The 19,893-nt window shown below is 37.2% G+C and overlaps 1 protein-coding gene across 1 annotated transcript; it reads right to left on the reverse strand.

The window, feature by feature from the left end:
• Positions 1-10,623: 10,623 nt before the first annotated feature.
• On the reverse strand, positions 10,624-19,799 carry LOC102223149. The gene is made up of 22 exons (XM_023345246.1): positions 19,725-19,799; positions 19,247-19,382; positions 18,732-18,920; positions 17,735-18,614; positions 17,341-17,527; positions 17,113-17,211; positions 16,719-16,880; positions 15,949-16,123; positions 15,772-15,873; positions 15,510-15,651; positions 15,228-15,428; positions 14,614-14,729; positions 13,994-14,162; positions 13,667-13,846; positions 13,305-13,583; positions 13,065-13,227; positions 12,943-12,977; positions 12,748-12,812; positions 12,326-12,436; positions 12,022-12,233; positions 11,845-11,920; positions 10,624-11,419 (listed from the first exon to the last, which is right to left on the reverse strand). The coding sequence occupies exons 1-22, from the start codon at positions 19,745-19,747 to the stop codon at positions 11,258-11,260; spliced, it is 3,864 nt and encodes a 1,287-aa protein (XP_023201014.1). The 5' UTR covers positions 19,748-19,799; the 3' UTR covers positions 10,624-11,257.
• Between the last annotated feature and the right edge of the window lie 94 nt (positions 19,800-19,893).

Below are 19,893 nucleotides of genomic sequence, written 5' to 3' on the forward strand. Positions count from 1 at the left end.
TTACCACTGTCACACATCACCTTCCCCTTTTACTCTCGCGCGTAACTCCAATGTGCAGGTGTTTTCTCTGAGTGGCCGATGTCTGTCTAATTGTCAGTAATAGAAACCTGCTACATAGATCATAAGAAATCTGATGGCGACATGTACATTCAGCAGCACTTCGCTTTCACGGTTTGGACTACGTCCCCCATCATGAAAGTAAGTACTACGTTTTCACTTGGAACTTGCTTTTCTGAAAGCTTCTTTTCACTTAGAAAAGAAGCTCAATGAAAGGTAAGCTCTGTGGATGTGATGTTAGCAAAACTAGCTGTGCAGGGACTAACAGCATTTGCTATGAAAACAGCTGTCACTCACTGCTCTGAATTATTGTGCGGAGGTGGTGCTCCTGCAATAACTATTACTGCAGGAGTAATTTTATATACATAAAATTATGTATATAATTTTATTTAATTATATACATTGATATTTATTTAATTAGTGAATAAATAAAACACAAGAACGGAAGAGCACACACAGAGCATGCTCATTGCTCTTTGTTTTTGTCACCTGTCATGGTGGCAGACATTACAGCACCGTGCTGCCCGGCTTCATGCAGCAGGACAGAGGGTGAGAACAGTCACGGGGTTGTGCTTGGTTATTCCTTGCTTGTTGCGCCTTGCACTGTGTTCATAGATGAGCATTGTTCACCGTTGGGGCATTGTGTTAATTGCTATGTTTAATGGTGCAGACAGTTGTGGTGTCTGACATGGGCGATATGAGCAAACACCCAGGGCGTTATATTTTTAGGGATGGTACGAGGCGAGAGATGGAAGCAAGGCAGAATGAAGAGTTTGAATTGATAATAATGTTGTTTAAATTTATTTCAGCGCTAATCATATAATATTTAGGTGTTTTTACAGGAATATGAATCTTTCAGATCAATGTAGGAAGCAATTTTGATCATATTTCACATTTCATTGGGTCATGTAGAGCAGGGTTCTGGTCTTGGTCTCGACTTGGTCTCAGGTTAGGTGGTCTTGACTACACTGGAAGAGAACTCCAGCAGATCATGTTTCAGTATGATGGACCATCTGCCATGCGACTGTGGGATTGAGAAGACAGAGCAGGTCCACAAGAAAGAAACAGAATAAATGTTCCTTCTTAGGATCACTTTCTGAGTTAAAGAAAAATAAAATGTTGATAGGAGAGGGAGGAAATTTAGTTGTTAGCCGCATTATCTCAGTTGATTCCCTCCAAAAGGAAGGTATCACATGCGAACAGAATGCCAGACCAGGTGTAGCTTCTTTAGAGAGAAAAATAACTGAAAAAACAAAGTTAACAGTTGAGATAGTAGCAAATAATGCAAATTGGAGAGTAGTAGAAGAATTAAGTGAGAAAAGGGGCTCAGTTTGTCCTTATGCTACAACAGCAACTATGGAGATGACTCTGTAGAATGAGATGAGATAAACCAGGCAGAAACGTCTTTCTGGAGTGAATTTCACTGGAACGGTGATTCATGGGCATTCTTTCTCCAGACGTTCTCTTTTAATTGGAAAAGAAAAAATAACAAAATAAATAAGCCTCTATAATTGTCATGAGTAAAGGTGTTTTCTCAGAGTAATACTAAAATGTGTTGTCATGATGAGGAGGAGCAGCCGCTTCTGAAGAAAGCACCACACCTTCACAAACAACCTATTACAAATCAGTTTCTGTGTGGACTGTAGGTGTGGACTGCCAATCAAAATAAAAGACACATGACGTAAGACAAAAGAAATCGGCATATTAATGGCAGGTTTTGATTTTCCCCTCGAAATTTTATCCTTTTTCACTTCCATCCATCCATCCATTTACGACCCTAGTGGGGTCGGGAGGTCTGGTGTCTATCTCCAGCTAACATTCCAGACCAGCGGTGCGGTCACCCTGGACAGGTTGCCAGTGTGTCGCAGGGCAACACAGAGACAGACAAGACAAACAACCAAGCACACTCACACTCACACCTAGCGAGAATTTAAAGAGACCAATTAACCTGACAGTCATGTTTCAGGACTGTGGGAGGAAGCCGGAGTACCCAGAGAGAACCCACGCATACACAGGGAGAACAAGCAAATTCCGTGCAAAAAGACCCCAGGCCGGGAATCGAACCCAGGACCTTCTTGCTGCAAGGCAACAGTACTATCAACTGTGCCACTTTTCACTTCCTTTTCTTTAAATCAAGAATAAAAACCCACATGTTTAGAATTGCTTTTGAGCCAAAATAAATGACACATTGATCAACATATTTGACATGTATGATTTTCGTGATGGCACTCATCAAAATGTAACGTTTGTTCAATTGTAGACAATGTGGTTTTTTTGGTAACTTTGTAATTTTGTGTTTTTATTATGTAAAGCACCTTGAACCGCCTTGCTGCTCAGATGTGCTATACAAATAAACTTTATTAATTGATTTTGAGAAGTTATCTTTTAAACTGAAGATCATTCTACACTACTAAACAAGATTTTCCTTCTTCAGGAATGCTGAAGCATATTATTGAACCAGAACTGCCTCAAACATAAACACTTATTTAACGTCACCCATCATTGTTAATCAGTTAATATTTAAATACTGTATTTAAAATGTTAAAAAAACTAATCTCAAATTTTTCAGACTGAACAGCAAATCTAGACTTTAAAAAGCTTTTCTAAAATATTGCACTGCATGTACATTTATTTGAGTACATTATTCTTAATTGGACAAGTTACTATTTTGCTAAAAGGATTATTTGATCTTTTAAGTAGAACTCATACAGCACCAAATCCCTTATGGGAAAAACAACATTTGGGTTCTCTGAGTGCTTTTAGATTCAACATCTGTTTCCAGTCTAAAGGATGGCAGATGAAATTGAATTTGCAATGAAAGTAAGATCATGCAAAAGTTCAGTCACTGGTCATGCATTATTTGTTTCATGAGAGCCTCAACTCATAACCTGGCATCAAGGAATCCTGTCAGGTCAGTTCGAAGCAGTGAGGAATGCAGGCTGGGCTTTAACGGAAATCAGATTACATGTTTAGGCAAACTTCCTTCAAACCAGCTGATGCGCTGTATTTATATAAATTCACATTTAATTACATCATATTACAAGATGTGCTCATTTTTTTATTTAGAAAAAATTGTCTGATGCTCTATTTGCTCAAAATCTCCTTGAGGATGCTTTAATCCAGTGGTTTCAAACTCCAGTTCCAGTGTCCTGCAACTTTTAGATTTCTCTCTGCTTCAGCACGTTTGGCTCCAGTAGCACTTCATTAGCAGAGCTGACTACCTGCTAGTGAGGCAGGTTCACTGTACTGTAATCCAAGGATGTAGGACAAGGCACACATAAAAGTTGCAGGACTTTGGTCATTGTGACTGGAGTTTGAGACCACTGCTTTAATTAATTTTTTGCCTGATAATTCAATATTATGCCATCGATAATTAGAGAAATTACTTGTATTTCTTCTCCAGAAACTCTGAAAGCCTTGCAAAAGTTTTACTACCCTTTATGCTTGTTCACATTCAGTCACATTTACTATAAATCCAGTTTTGCTTAAAGGCTTCAGAGGTTTGTTAGAGAACATTAGTAAACAAACAGCATCATGAAGACAATTAAGGAAAATAGCAGAAAGAAAGTTGTGGAGACATTTAGAATAGAGTTAAGTTAAATAGCAATATGCAAACCTAAGGACAGCTCACAGAGGTTTGTTCAATACATCATCCAAACATAAAAAGAGTATTGCACAATTGCAAACTCACTAATCTGTGAATCTCCATCTAAATCATCATGGCACTAAATTCAAAGGCATAAGAACTTCTGCTCTTGACACCACTTTGTTAAAAATGTCAATTCTGTTGCGACACCTCCAGGCGCTGCAACCATCTTCTGATGTCTATTTATTTTTCATTTTGTACTATTTATTTCTTTATCTTTCTATATTATGTATATACACATAACCTGCATCTTAACTCGAGTCGAGCAAATCTCAATCTCGTTGTAATCTGTTGATGACAATGACAAATAAATCTTATCTTATCTTATCTTATCTTATCTTATCTTATCTTATCTTATCTTATCTTATCTTAAACTGACTGGACTGACATGAAGAGCAGCAAGCAGAGAAGCAATAAAGAGGGTCAGAATGAGCTGCAATGACTCACAGCTCAGGTGGGACAACCTTTCAAGAGCAACACTTTACAAATGTGGACTTTATGGAAGAAAGAAGAAAGTAATTATTTTAAAAGCCAATAAGACGTCACGTTTGGAAATTATAGCAAAGACACTATGGTAAGGTGTGACCATAATAAAACACACTAATTATCATCCTAACCCTAACACTCCCACTGTGAAACGGGTTGGTTGTTGCGTCACACTGAGGGGATTCATAGTTGATGGGAAATTAAAATAAACTACACACAGGGCAATCATGGGGGAACAAAAAACTTGAGACATTCAAGCAGGGCATATTTAAACACCCCCAGGCTGCAACAAATTGCACATATTCATGTGTTGAAATTGCCCAATCAAAGTCAAGACCTAAAACATAATGAGAATGTGTGGCTACACTTGCAAATTGATGTCCACAGATGTTCTTTATCCAGTGTAGCTGAGCTGGTTTATTTAGGAAGGACATTCATTTCAGTCTGTAGATGTGCAAAGCAGGCTGCACAGTGGAACAGTGGGTTGTACAATTAGTAGCCTTGCGACACAAATGTTCTGACATGTTCCTCCAACAATCTACAAACATGACCATTAAGTTGATTTTTCTCTGCAAACTACTAATTGGAATGACGGGTGGAGTAAGGCTATCCTGCGACCCTGCAGGAAAAGCAGGTAGACAATGGATGGATGGATGGATGGATGGATGGATGGATGGATGGATGGATGGATGGATGGATGGATGGATGGATGGATGGATGGATGGGTGGATGGGTGGATGGATGGATGGATGGATGGATGGATGGATGGATGGATGGATGGATGGATGGATGGATGTGTGTACAGACCTCAGGAGCTTGCAGCTGTGGCTGCAGTGAAAGGTATTTCTTTAAAATATTGATCCTGGATTGCTGAATAACTCAGAAGGTTTCAAGTCTTTTTATAAAACCCTTTTAAAATATGTTTCCTTTTCCTTCCACCTCTTGACTGTGTGCTTCATGTTGGTGTATCATCCAATGAACTACATAGAAGTTAGATAAACTTCTAGCTATTTACTTGCAAGTGACTCTCTGCAAGTAAGTCACTTCTAGTGACTTCTAGTGATTTACTCCTGCAAGTCACTGCAAATGTTTTTCTATGGAAAAATAACCCCTTGGGATGATACACCAAATGTAACTTTCAAGAGCAACGACTGGAGGAGCCTCAGTTATGTGGACTGGACTTGTTTTGTGTTTAATATTACTGTGATTTTTTTGTGTATGTTAATCTTTATGTTATTATGGTTGATGTAGATCATGAAGCAGTTTGTTCAGCTGCTGTTGTTTTAAATGTACTATATACTGTAGATATATTTGACATTGACACTGACAACAAGAGACCATCAGGTGACACACAGGAGCAGTTAAGTTCACCCAGATACAAATACTCGGCATTCTTCTCAGCAGGAACACACCTAAACAATGTAAGGCAGTGTGCCACGGAGATCAGGACTGGAAAGCACTGGACTTGTTTACTGTTTGCTATTTAAGATCTCTGTGTTTTATTTTTATTTTTTTAATCTTTGTTTTATGCTATGATGGTTTGTGTAACTGGTGAAACACTTTGGTCAACCGCTGTTCTTGTTTTAAATGTGCTATACATATTTAAACATTGACAAAAAAGGAACCAATACACTGACACTGCATGCTTCTCTTTTAATTCTTTCTAGAAACTCAGATATTCAGCATCGTTCTCAGACTTGAAGTTGTACAGCAGCTGGTGTAACTTGACTATGAATAAGTGCCAAAGCTAATTAACACAGCAACTTTATTAAAAATGACCAAGTTGGAAACCAACTGGTCATTAAGGATAATTAACCAAACAGCTTTCTGTTACTGCCAATTATGATTCTATGAATACCTGCCTGGTGAGGTGTGGTGTTAAAACATAGATGGAGGAAAGAACTTGTAGCAAGTCCTACAAACTCAGAAAACCCACATCTCTTCAAAATAAAAGAATGTATTTACAAAATATTGGAACTTCAAGTAAGAAATCCTACTGGGCTAATTCAACAAAACGTAAAGGTACAAATGAAAATAATGCATTACAAAAAGTGTAAAAAAATTAACAATTAAGATTCTAAAACCAATAAAACAAGTAATATCCCAGTTCAGTGTGAATATGCATAAGAACCAAGTTTTTGTTTTGAAGAATTTGGAATGAAATCAAACTAACTTTAAAACTAACCTGGAACAAACAGAGTTTGTTCAGAGAGTTGACAAAGCAAACAGAAGAAAAAAATGAAACTATTTTCATGTGTGACCTTTCCTCACTGTGAAACTGAATGGAGTTATAAACTACCAAGATGGCAGTAAAAGAACATTCATGTACTCAACATACTAGCTTTAGATCCCCTGTGTACTTTTAGATAGCATTAATGCTATAACACCATGAGGATCCCAGCTGTACATGAAAATGGGTTAACGCTTTGCATTGAGAGTTTTCTCTAGTCTTTGTTCTCCCATGTCCAACAGTTAGATCAGGGATAGGTTTGATGCTTGAGCAAATATGCAAATATGTTTTAAATACTTAGGTGCAATAAGTTAACTTCAGGGTTATACACTTTATTTTAATATGTATTGAGAAGCAAATAGTATTTACAAAACAATGAGCTTTTTATTTGGGGCAAAATACTCAAACACTCATGAAAGAATTCAGGTAGGACTTTCATGAGGGAATAACATTATGACATGATGTTATGTTACATAATACTGCCCCTTTAATACTTCAGTAGCTAAAATGTGTCTAACTGGAGGGGCTTTTAGCTTTCAAAGAAGGCTTCCCACATTTGCGTCTTATTTTTGAAGTACCGTAGAACCCTGTTATTCAGCCATCTATTAAAGCTGCGTGTGCTAAATCATCTTTTTAGTGCCTAAAAGACGTAAGGCGCTGAGCTGTGGAGACCAGGTTTGCAAAACACTGGACAACAACAACGGACTGTTGAGCACACCTGAGCATACCTTAGATGCTTCTCAAGAACTCAAATATTCAGCATTCTTCCCAGATCTTCCCCAGAACTTGTACAACAATAGGCCTCATTTGACTAATAACACTATTAAGTGCCAAAGACAATTAACATAGCAATTTTAATAAAAATGACCAAGTTGGTACCACCTGGCTATTAAAAATAATTAGGTAAACAGCGTTTTGTCCCTGTCATCTACGTTCTGTGAATACCTGCCTGGTGAGGTGTGTTGTCAAAACATCAATGGAGGAAAGAACTTGTAACAACCCCTTCAAACACATAGAAAACCCACATCTCTTCAAAGTAAAATAATGTAAGTGGAAAATACTTGAGCTTTAAGTTAAAACTCTTAAATCAACAAAACTAATAAGTACATATGCAAATAATAAACTACCAAAAGTGTAAAAATGAACAAATGAGAATCTAAAACCAATAAAGAAATTTATTGTGCATATGTATAAGAACAGAGGTTTGTTTTGAAGAATTTGGAATGAAATCAAATTAACTTAAAACTAATTAAGAAAACTTGTATGTGTTCAAGGCTGCACAGTGGCGCAGTTGGTAGTACTGTTGCCTTGCAGCAAGACGGTCCTGGGTTCGATTCCCAACCCGGGGTCTTTCTGCACAGAGTTTGCTTGTTCTCCCTGTGCATGCGTGGGTTCTCACTGGGTACTCCGGCTTCTTCCCACAGCCCTAAAACATGACTGTTAGGTAAATGGGTCTCTCTAAATTCTCCCTAGGTGTGAGTGGGTGTGTGTGTGTATGCATGGTTGTTTGTCCTGTCTGTCTCTGTGTTGCCTGGCGACAGACTGGCGACCTGTCCAGGGTGAACCCGCCTCTCGCCCGGAACGTAGCTGGAGATAGGCACCAGCAGGTCCTGAAGGGACAAGGGTGTTAGAAAATGGGTGGATGGTGTGTGTTCAGTTCACAAGGTCAAACAAAAGATAAAATAAAAATTGTAATGTGTTTTTTTAAACATTTTTAAACTGATTAATTGAATGAGGTGAGAGACTACCAAAATGGAAGTAAAAACACACTTATATACTCAAGATGGCAAACTGATGATTTTGCAGCTCTGTTTACCAGCAAAGAAAAAGAACAATTGTAGCACTACGTAGCAATACCTTTAAGTCGCATGTGTCCTTTTAAATGGTATTGATAAAAAATATTGTGCACATGGGTGATGACGCAAACTAACTGTGGTTGTTATAGTCTTCGCAATGGCAGAGATTTAGCATTAGGAGCTGCGATAACATAGACAACATTTAGCATGTTTACAAATGTCGTGGCAGGCAGCTACTTTAGGCTGTGGTTCACTTTCTACTGAAATTGAAGCATCTAGCAGTGTGTGCAGAACTGCAGCTCCAAATGCTGTTTTCTCTCAGAGTAGAGGAGGGGAAACCACTTTGTCAGCACAATTAGAAAATCTTGGGGAATCCATAACTCAATGAGATTATTTTTTGTAAGAGCCGACAAAAGCTAGATTAATGCTTATTTCATCAGATACACAAACAGCAGCTCATACTGTATTTTTGATCCAAAGCTTCTTTGAAGATGCAGTTTTTTACTCTGTAATTAAGGTCAAGAACAGTGCATGTCCTTAAATGTGATAGTTGCTGCTGCCAGGAGTTTTGTTGTTGCCAAGAAGTTCACACGCATGTGCTGAATCAGGTCATAAATCTGTTATGAATGAGCAACAGTAATTATCTCTTAACTAGAGCTTAATTAAACTTTTTGATATGCTTTTATACTAATTTATTTGCAAAGCTCAAACATTTATCTGGAAATTCTGATGAATGCTGTGTGGTATAATAAAATGTCACAGCCACATTTCCAATAAATACGTAAGAATTTAAAACTTGCCTAAGATCAGGTAACATTTAGCCCAATTTTAGTTAAACTGGATTTTTTTTTCAACTGAATTAGCAATTTTATGTACATCAAATAAAAATATGTGCAATAATAATTCAGTTTAACCACATGTAGTATGTCATTTCAGAATCACAAATTGTTATTTCAGACAACAGATTTTTAACTAAGTTTTAGTTTATCAAGTCAAAAACAAAAACAGGCTTGGAGGAAGGAAAACCAAAATCTCTGATGTTATAATTACTGTCATGTGAGAGAAAAACGTTTCCTTGTGAGGATGTTCCGTCTGTTAGCGTGTGACCCAGATTTAGACATTCCTCCCACAGATTTTTTATTTTTTTTGTATATTCTAATAGGAACAGTTTGTAAGCCAACTTTTAAATCTGTGCAATTATCTAAAGTGTTACAAGTATTTAAATAAAAATAAGAGGTTGATTGCTTCCTGTTTCTTTTTATGCCATCAGAGTTGTGAGAATTTTAAAATAATGTCCTTGAAAAATCTTTGTTGTCCTTTGACCCGTATAAAATTCCCAATGTACAGCATTGATTAAAAAAGCTTCTACACCTAAATGAGTTTTTTTTCATGTGAAAAAGCCATTTCTGTTGCTCCTCAACTATGAAAAAAAATGTGCCACTGATAACTATCATCATATTAAGTAGGAAAAACTGGAAAATATAAATTACTGAGAACCAGAATCAGATCATGCATCCTGAAACTGTGTCATATTTCCCAATGGAATCTCTTCCTGAATTAAATCCAGAGAAATCTCCTGCCACCAAAGAAAGTTGGCAGGAAAAAAACCCTGAGACATAGGATTATTCATCCGTGCTCTTTTTCTCCTCAGTCTCTGCCACCTTTGAATCTTTGTTTGGTTTCTTCTCTTTTGTCTATTCCTTTTTTTCATCCTCTCCGTTACTGTCTTTTTCTTGTTGGACATTCAGAAAATGTATTATTTACCTCAAAAAGCAATCTTAAAAAACAATTGTTCTAAAGCAGAGGTGCCCAGTTCCAGTCTCCGAGAGCTGCCACCTCCCTCCAACTTTTATATGCATCCCTGATTCAACACGCTGGAGTCGAAAGGCTGATTTCTCTCACTAGGAGTAACTCATCTCTGCGGACACCTGCTAACGAGCCATTCATCTGATCCAGGTGAGTTGGAGAAGAAACGCATCTAAAAGTCGCATGGTGGCAGATCTGGAGAACTGGACTCAGACGCCACTGTTCTAAAATATATAATCCAGCCTCGCCTGACATCTAGTGGCCAAATTGCATTTCAAAAGCTGATATTATCCTTTTTCCCCTAAGCGTGCAGCGTAAATCCTAAGGAGGATTCAAATGTTAAAAATAATTAACATTTAAAATTACTGAACTAATTCATGCACGGGAAGTAATAACCACCATATTTCCAATAAAATAAGATCAGCATGTCCCCTTAGATTCCTTCAAATAAAAACCTCAACCTTTGTCAACCAGTCTTTTCTGCAGTTTTTTCTTTATATTCATGTTTTGCGTTTCTATTTTGTTTTCATGTCAAATAAATCACAGGCAAGAGTGAATAAATATTTTTGAATATTTTATATGCACACATTTCAACGGTTTGAACAGAAAAAGAAGAAACTGAAATGACAACAGGAAATAAAATTTGTAAACAATGTGCATGATTTCCTGGTCACACAAAGCAATGTAAAAACAACTAAAATAATTCAGTATTTGCACTTTAACAAAACTATTTTTAAGGTAATACCTGTATGTGTCCAAGTAGTGATCCCAGCAGAATTCATCAGAAAAACTTTCTTGATTAACTTACAACTGTAGCAACACCTCAATTAATTTACATTCAAAATCAATTCAACCTTCAGTTTTTACCTCCTATAAGCTGCAATAAACTGAAATTACAGTGCTAATGAAAATGGCAGATAAAAGAATAAAATAAACATTAACAATGTTAATAATCTTTAATTAATGACTAACTGATTCAAAATAAATAACCACTGACTTCCAGACTCAGTCTGCACTTGACACAGTAACATTTGGAACAACATAAAAAAAAACACTGTTGCATGAACTATATTTTAGAAGTCTTAAATAGTTTTAAAAAATCACAATATTAAATAAAATACTACATATTGAGGTTATCTTGATGATATGTGTCCTACTTTGCATCATCATTTCAAATGATCAAACAGGAAATACATCAAAGTGTCAAAAGTGTTAAAAGAAAATCTTGTTTAAAACTTAAACCTCCTCAGTTCCGTCCTCAGAGTCCAACTCTGGAGAGTCGTTACCGCTGTCCCACCCATCACTTGATTCAAGCTCAGTTTCATCCTTTGTGATGTTGTTCAAGTCAGTAACGGAAGAAAAGCCTGAGCTTGAATCTGCATTGGAAATGGAGTCATTCTGGAAGGAGAGCAAAGAAACATTAGAGGATAAAATGCTGCAACGCTTTGAGCACATCCACCAAGTAATAACTCCATGAATTCATCAACAGAAAGTAAGTAAAATTATTGTATTGCAAGAATTATGAGAAGAAGCTGGTTTTATTCACTTTGTTGATTCTAATGTAATTTAGTACTATATTTTAAATGAAGCAACATTCATTTTTACTTATGAATACTTTGTCATGTGATACTTGAGCGAAACCTTTGGAGCTAGAGAAGGTAATTTTTGCACAACTGCCAAAAACATGTTGTGACAAAACTGACCATTTTTTATTATGAATTGACAGTTGGAGTATCTGTGGTGTTACAGCATAGCAGATGTCTCACCGATGTCTCATGTGAGCAATATTTAGGTTTAGTTTGAGTAATAAACAGAAGTAATACCTGTTTTATTGCAGCAGATTTCTGTTGCTTTGGCTCCGTTTCTAAAAATGCCACATAATGAATGATGGTGAAGACTCTAAAAGTACAGGAGAAAAAAACCATTATTGCATGATTCTTTTTAATTGAGTCTAGCTACAGAAATATATTTGATAAAAGTGTAATATGATCAATGATCACCTGTGGCACAACATCCCAATAAACTGAAGCAAAACTGAAATAGCAAAGCCCAGGATGAACATGAGGCTCATTGGCTCAATTTGGAATTTTCCACCAGTTTCGTTGAGGTTCAAGTCAACAATGTCAATCTGAATGTCAAAGACCTTGAAGACTTGAAAGACGAAGGCTGCCACCAGCCACAGGGCATTCAAGAAGAAGTATGAAAAATTAATCTGTGTTAGGAAAGAAGTACAAAGGTTAGCATAAAAAAAATATATTTTCTAGCATATCAAAAACACATTACAACCCAGGCCTCCATACTTGCCTTGTTTCTGAGCTCTTGCAGCTCATTTTTAGTCTTTTCCTGTTTTTCTTTGTCATTTTGCAGAGGTTCCAGATATTTTTCAATAAGTTCCTTCCAAAACTGGTCCTCATCCTGCAACAACAAATGAAGCATGACATTGTTGATGTTTAGCTGACAGGTTTCAGCCAGGTGTCATTCAGTGAATACAATCCCATAAGTATTACATACATTTACTGGTGGATTAACCAGTCAAATTCTGATATAGAATCATCAGATTAAACGATTCTTTAAAACCAAGTAAATCACCTTCAACTGGGGGATATGTGAATAATGAATAGTGAACAATGGTGCTATTTATCATAGAGAGAGTAAAACAAAGAATTCAATAAATGGCTGTAAGTATTTATAAGTGTGAAGACTCTATGAAGCTAAAGGACATGCACCTCATCAAGAGAATCCACCTGCAGCTGAATGTCGCTGGACAAACTCTCCACTTCTGCTTTCCAACCTAAGCAACAGGGTTAAATTATTAGAAAAAATAATATTCTCAAGTGTTTGAGAAAAAAAACTACTAATGTATTCTAATGCAGTACTGTGGTATTAAAACACTGTAAAAGTAACAATTTTCTTGCACTTACATTGAACTGGAGAGTCAAAAATGGTCTCCTCTTCCCTAAAAGGAAAATTAAAAAAAACAATAGTATCAGCCATTGCTTTACTACTTTGCAGTTTACTTGTTTTTTATATCTTTAAAACTTACTCTTCATTTTGGGGGAAATCATCCACAATACTGTTCTGGGGTTGAGGTTCAAGCTGTATAGGCTCTGGGATCTCCTGTCTCACACCAAGCTGATTGTCTTCTTCTCGCTGGTTGGATTTTTGACATTTCTTCCAGGAGCAAAGTCGTTTGAAGGTACTTTTTGCTGCAATGGTAAAAAAATAGATTCAGTTTATTTTGCAGAAATATCAACTCTAGACACTCAGAGTGGTACCAATCTACCTTTTTGTGATTTAGTTTGCTGGATGGCGGCTGCAGTTGTTGCAGCTTCTGCAGTAGGTTTTGTTTCTCTGGTTCCCCATGAGACACTGTTCATGTTGACCATGGAGTAGATGGTGAGCAGGAGGTAGGCACTTGGGATGTAGATGATGTAGAGTAATCCATAGAACAGCAAAGGAAGTTCTTGAGGATGCAGCAGTGCAGTGACAATGTAAATTACTGACATGGCCACGATGAAAATGCTGCTGGGTGTCAGAATGGTCTGTTCCTTCATTATTGAGGCTGGTAGAAAACAAAGAATACCAATGTTTAGAGGTAAAGCAACAACACCCAAATATTTGTTTTAGATAGAATTGTGTACTTACCAATAATGGACATTGTCACTACCATCATAAGGAATGCATACATGACACTCAACACTGCTGCAATAGTGATCTGAGTGTCTGCCTTGAGCTTAAAGCAAAGACCCAAGTAAATGGCAGGAGGTATCACAGCTATGACCAGAGCAGCAGCAGAAGGTATATCCAAAATGAAGGACAGACTCCCTGGGTACAGCAGAAACAATATATTTTAAGGTATTTCCACAAGCTTTTTAAATGTTAATGGAGTACAAGTGTTGTACATGTCCAATTTTAATAACATCTAAATAGTAGATGGCCTTTGTTAAGTCCAGAGTACATAACGACAGTTACCTGCAACCATGAGACAGATGGTGGCCGGAGCAAGAATGGCTGAAATCATGGCAAACAGCTGGTAGAACATGAAAGGTTTGGACATTGATGGATTCTTCTTGGAAACGAGGTTGGTGGAACCGAGCAGATCTACAACGTTTGCCATCGTGGAAGGGCCCCATCGTTTCCGCTAAGTTGAAAAGCAGTAGTAGTAATTAAGTTATGACCTCTTTTTGTCCTGAAACCTTTTATTCACCTAAATTCCATAAATTAACTGATTACTGAAATTGATTGGAAATTTAAAAGGAACTCAGAAACAATATAATGAAGACTGATATTTACTGAAGCATCAACCAAGCACAGTCACAGATCCATTGTTTGGCAGAACAGTAGTATAACAAAAAATATTTTTAGAGATCTCAAAATATAGCATTCAGTTTGAGGCTTTGCTAACTAAAGCATTGGATGACATCAGTGGTGGTGAAATTACCTTAATCCACAGGAAACCTAGAATTTAATTCTTATTTCTTGTAGTGCATTTGTATTTTAAAGGCTACCAAGTCAACATTAGTAGATGAGGATGTCATTACATTTGGAATTATAATCCAATTAAATATGTTCTGCACTGTTTATGTACTTACCTGGTTGTACAGTTCTTTAAAGTCCTGTGGTGCGTTGGTGTAGGCGTCAGATGCTGCATTGTATTCCACTCTCCAGCCTTGTTTCAGAAGCAGAGTGCACAGCCAGCGGTCCTCACCTGCAAAAACAAAATCTATATATTAGGTGCTGGAATAGTAAAGAGGAAGCTTGAAAGGAAGAAACATAAATATGGAGAAAGAATTTTGACTTTATTGAATAATTAGATCTGTTCATCCATCCATTCTCAACATCCATTTATCCAAGAAGGTCACATGGTCTAACAACAGTGGTCTATGAGAATCACAATGGATAGGTTTCCAGATCATCACATGGCAAAACAGTAAACTATGTGACCAACACATTTTAACATCAATTAACTTAACATGCATTTAAGCCTTATGGAGTAATATATGCATACAAGTAGAGAACAAGCAAAGTTCCCAGAGAAAACCTCTAACTAGGACCGTTTTCCTACGAGTAATCACAGAAAACAACTTTTCTACTGTGTAGTACAAAAAAGTATCTATTGTGAAATTATTAGCTGTCATTAGATCATATTATATAATTTTTTTAAAAAGAGTTATATCAAAATTTTTGGCGGTGTTCAGTTTTGTACCTTGGTCATATTGGATGTAGTGGCTGGGCTCTGTGGATTTAGTTGAATATTTCTTCATCACGTTATCGTCCATTAGCGCCTCTGCTCTGAACAGACTGAAGCAGCCAGGGCTGCACAGTACACAGCCAAAGACATGCTCAGCTGTCTTCTGCAGCCAGTGACTGACAGCGTACTCAAACTTCTGGAACCAAACAGCAGGACCTGCAGATCAAACAGACAACTGGTTTATAACCTGACCATGGCTTTTTGTCTTGTGCAAAATAGCCCTCATTTGCTCCCAACCTGATCCAGTGGGGTGAATTCTGCCACATGCTGCACCAACACGGGGATACATTTTCAGACGATCAATGAGAAGCATCACAGCAGCTGGTTGGAAGTCTGTGTCCCCATCCAAAGCCAAGAGGTAGGTGTTGTGTTTCTCTCTCTTAAATGAATGCACAGTTTTGTTTTTTGTACATTCAACACTGTTGTCTTTGACCACACATTAAAAGTAAAATTAGCATGCTTGCTCTAATAAATACCCAGAAAGTGTATTCTGTCTCACCTGGAACTCTTTCCTCAGATCATTTTCATTAAACCCCTTTTGCCAACGTCTGTGATATTTGGTCATGAGTTTCCAACCCAAAAGATAGTAAAGATACATAACCTGCAGACAATAAATAGTTAACAAACTAAAGGTTGTTGATTAAAGTGTTGAGATAATCCATTTGCTATTACCTACCTGAGACCATCTCTTTTTATTCCGAATTTTCTGTTTGTCTTTGAAGTGAACTACAATGTTATTCCCATGAGGCATTTCAACAACAAGTCTGGCTCCATATGGCGTCTCTATGATTGACTGATCCGGAATTTGCTGCTGTACTCCAAAGAATGTTTTATCAAGGTTCTTGAAGATGCTGTTGATATAGAAAAGATATAGCAATAAATAATTTACCTTGCGATTTTTCCATCTAAGGAGTAAAATTAATTGGCACAAGATTTATGTCATCAGGAGGGAATACTCATAATTATGCGGTGATTCTGCCAGACAAGAGAAGAGTCATTTTATATTTAATGAGATGACACAGACGAGTGAGTAATAGACGTTATCTCATTAACCAGAATGTCACCGAGATATATTTGAACAACATACTCAAAATGAAATCAAAACTTGCCTCCATTACCAGCATTTTATAATACTTGAACATGTAGGATCTACACAAATTTTCTAGAAACTCACAAATTTGGTCTCAAAAATGTGTTTTCTATCAATGGCCTGGTCAGTTCTCTACTCAGCTAATGTCTTTTTTAATAATTTTTTAACAACAACTTTAATTCTTGTCTTGTTAACTAGCACTGACTGACTTTTTCAAGTTCCTAAAAATTGCTAGAAAAACAACCTGTTGAGTCATTTCTATGGGAAACATGATCATTATTAAATCCTAATGACATGTCACACAAACTGCTGGTAATCAGGTTATACAACAGGCTATCTGTAAACATGGTTCTTACCCATAAACCTCTGTGATGATTTGCACAAGGTCCTTTGCATATGTGTTCAGGTGACGATCCTGATTTCCTTTGGCATTTTCAAAGGCGTCATCAAAGTAGATATGAGCTTCAAAGGTGAAATCATTAAACTTAGGTTCTATCTTTGGTCTGTACTGGTCCAGTCTTCATGAGACAAACGAGAAGTGTGGATGAATTCATAATAAAAAAAAAACTAAAATGAGAACGTTTAGACAATAATGCTTGGAAACTGAAACTAATTTCCATTTAACATTTGTTTAAAAGATTTTTTATATTTATATTATAGACATTAGCTTATTTTATTTAAGATAAAATCTTAGATATAGATTTCAGATAGTACTAGCTAAAATAACACAGACTCATGACTTTAACTCACCTGAAAATTGAGATCATGATATTCATCATCTCCTCATAGGTTTCATGCCACATTGTTGCACAAAGATACAACATAGCAGGAGTGGCATCCTCCTTATTCCTTGATATGAAAACATTTGTAAATATGAGAAACTGTTAAATTGTTTAAACTGTTTAAACTGAAACTGAAATTTCTGTCTAAAAGAAAGAAGATGAAAAATGTAGAAAACACATGCACACAATAACTTACTGTTTCTTCTTGCGTTTTCTGGTCTCAGTGTTGAAACGGGTGTTGAGGAGTAAGGACTGCTCAATAAAGGCTCCCTCATAGAGTCTCCGACCAAACAAGTCTTGTGTCTTCTGGATACGATCAATTTTAAAGAACCATATATGGATAGTAGCCAGCACAAGACCAATCCACCATGATGCTGCTGCACCTGATAGGAAAGAAACAGGAAAAAAATCACTACTACTAAAGCTTAAATACTAAAACAGCCAAAACAAATGACAGGCAAAAAGCAAAAAACTGCAGTGACCCCAATATAAGTTTTTAAAATAAGATAAGATTTAACTTTATTACATTTTATTTGATTTTTATCCCCTAGGTGAAATTACAGTTTACATAGCAACAGAAATATTTTTACCTGTCAGTAAGCCGATGTTGGCTGTGTTGGACAGGTCCAGGAAGCAGAGTGTTTGGGCAACATCCAAAACCAGATGTGGGAACAGGTTACCACTCAGACTTTGATTTCTTACAATCACAGCATCAACGCAGTACCTTGTGAAGTTGATGTTTTCAGTTGTGTTCAAGATTAATTGGTGGTCCTGATAATCCAGAATAACAGGGACGATGAACAGCACCATCACAGCCAGTGAAGCCAGGTACAAAGGCACGATGAAGCATCGGCGTACAGCATGCATCTTACAAGCTGCCAAAGCAAACCAATGGCAGAGTGCAGAGGAGATCAGCTGGACCCCAATGATGATGGCTACAATTCTTGTTTCCCTGCTTGGAATGGAGGTCACAATGTCCCAGTCCATCTTGGCCAGAGGAACATAGGCACCAAGCACACAGGCAGTGACCACAATCCTCAGTAAGCTGGACATGATGTGCAGCATGTTCTGACTCTTGGTCAAGTCTTCAAACAGATTTTTGAGGAAGTTGGATTTGCTATTCACACAGATCACCCTGAAGTAATTCTCCCACCAGTTGAAAGATACCAAGATCAACCCACCAACAGCAAGACCCACCCAGATGGCTGTCTTCACATCGGTGGGGTCTTTCAAAATGTACAGGACCAGGAAAAGGTAGTAACCAACAAAAATAAATAGGATTGCGATGATGGAAGGCAGCAGGAAGATGTTCGTCTTTTTGGCAGTGCACTGAGCGACGGCTTGCAGAAATGCAGAGAGGACAGCTACACTGTTTAGGATGGTCACATTGGTTACAATGTCCAAGTGTGGCATTGCTACAATGGTAAGCACTGCTAACCCCACAGAAACAAGGAACTCGAAGAACAAAACCTGAGGGACAAAGAAAAAGTTCAATTCAATAAAATGTCACAGAAGCAAGAAAATAGATCATATTTGAGGATCAGTTACAGATCAGATACAGTTAATAAATATTATCTTGTGTCTTACCAGGGCTGCAGATGATTTTCTTGGCAGCTTTGATGATTTGTAACATGCTTTCCAGAAGCTTTTCAGCAGCAAAAGAACAGTAGGTGCAATAAGAGAGCAGCCAATACACAGCAGTGTGAGGGGTTTCTGCTCTGCTTGGAGGGTCTTTGTATCTTCATGGGACAAGGTGATGAGGAGAAGGAAAGAAGCCTGAAAAATAAAAGTTCACAGATACCTCAAGTGACTATTGAGAATGTGTATTTGCCACTTTGAAACTACGGTAAACTAAACAATATGAATGTTCTGTGTTACCTATTACCAAAAAAAAAAAAACCTTTCATTTCATTTGTACTTTTTGGGTGAGGCAGAATCAAACCCCTGTAGTAGCTCTTTATAATATTCTGACCCCCTATGACAATCAGTGACTGCATTTATATTTACTGTATCTCCCTACAATGATATCAAGCAGCGTAGGATTGTATGTATACCAGAAACATATTAGGAAGTCAAATTTAAAGCTGTAAAATGAAGCTAACCTTGCTACATATTGCCAATCCAAACACAATGATGGCAACAGCAAACAAAGTGATGATCTTTAGAAGCTTTATCAACTTCCAAGGTGTGTTCTCGTCTTCAATTACAGGAACCTCCCGACAGGTGTCCCACGGCCTCCTGGAATAGATGCATGATGTTAAATTGTGATAAGGATGGTGGCTAAAACAAGTTTTTCATCTCCTAGCAATGTAAAATCATATTATTAATGCTTGATGCAAGATATTGCAAACAACAATTATCCTAAATAAACAATTATTATTCGTTGATATTCAATCTAAGACACTGAAGAAGAACAAAAACAGAAATAGATATCAGTACGAGGTCAAGTAATTTTTCACGACTCTGTAGATAGACAGATATATCAATTTATATTTGTTAATATATTAGTTTCTGGATCAATATTGCCATTTGCTACTACAGACACAGCACATATAAAGAGCAAGTTTACAAATTACTTACTTGAGCTCTCCGTTTCCCTTCATCGTACCTCCAGCTAAAGGATGCGTTCTGTGTGCTCTGGTGTGCCTTTTATGCCACCTGTGTGACCCATATGCTGCCTTAAGCTCCACCTCCATTAAATGCCTGGAAAGTGTGTAACAGGCTTAGCAAGTTCAGGTAAGTGAATTCA

Source organism: Xiphophorus maculatus, chromosome 13 (assembly GCF_002775205.1).
Source record: "Xiphophorus maculatus strain JP 163 A chromosome 13, X_maculatus-5.0-male, whole genome shotgun sequence".
Classification (NCBI taxonomy): Eukaryota; Metazoa; Chordata; class Actinopteri; order Cyprinodontiformes; family Poeciliidae; genus Xiphophorus; species Xiphophorus maculatus.

Coding starts and splice junctions, on each gene's coding strand:
- LOC102223149 (XM_023345246.1), bottom strand. CDS start 19,747: ATGAAGGGAAACGGAGAGCTCAA. Junction 17,212..17,340: donor AGAAAACGCAAGAAGAAACA/GTAAGTTATTGT, acceptor TTTCATATCAAG/GAATAAGGAGGATGCCACTC. Junction 15,429..15,509: donor AATTCACCCCACTGGATCAG/GTTGGGAGCAAA, acceptor TTTGATCTGCAG/GTCCTGCTGTTTGGTTCCAG.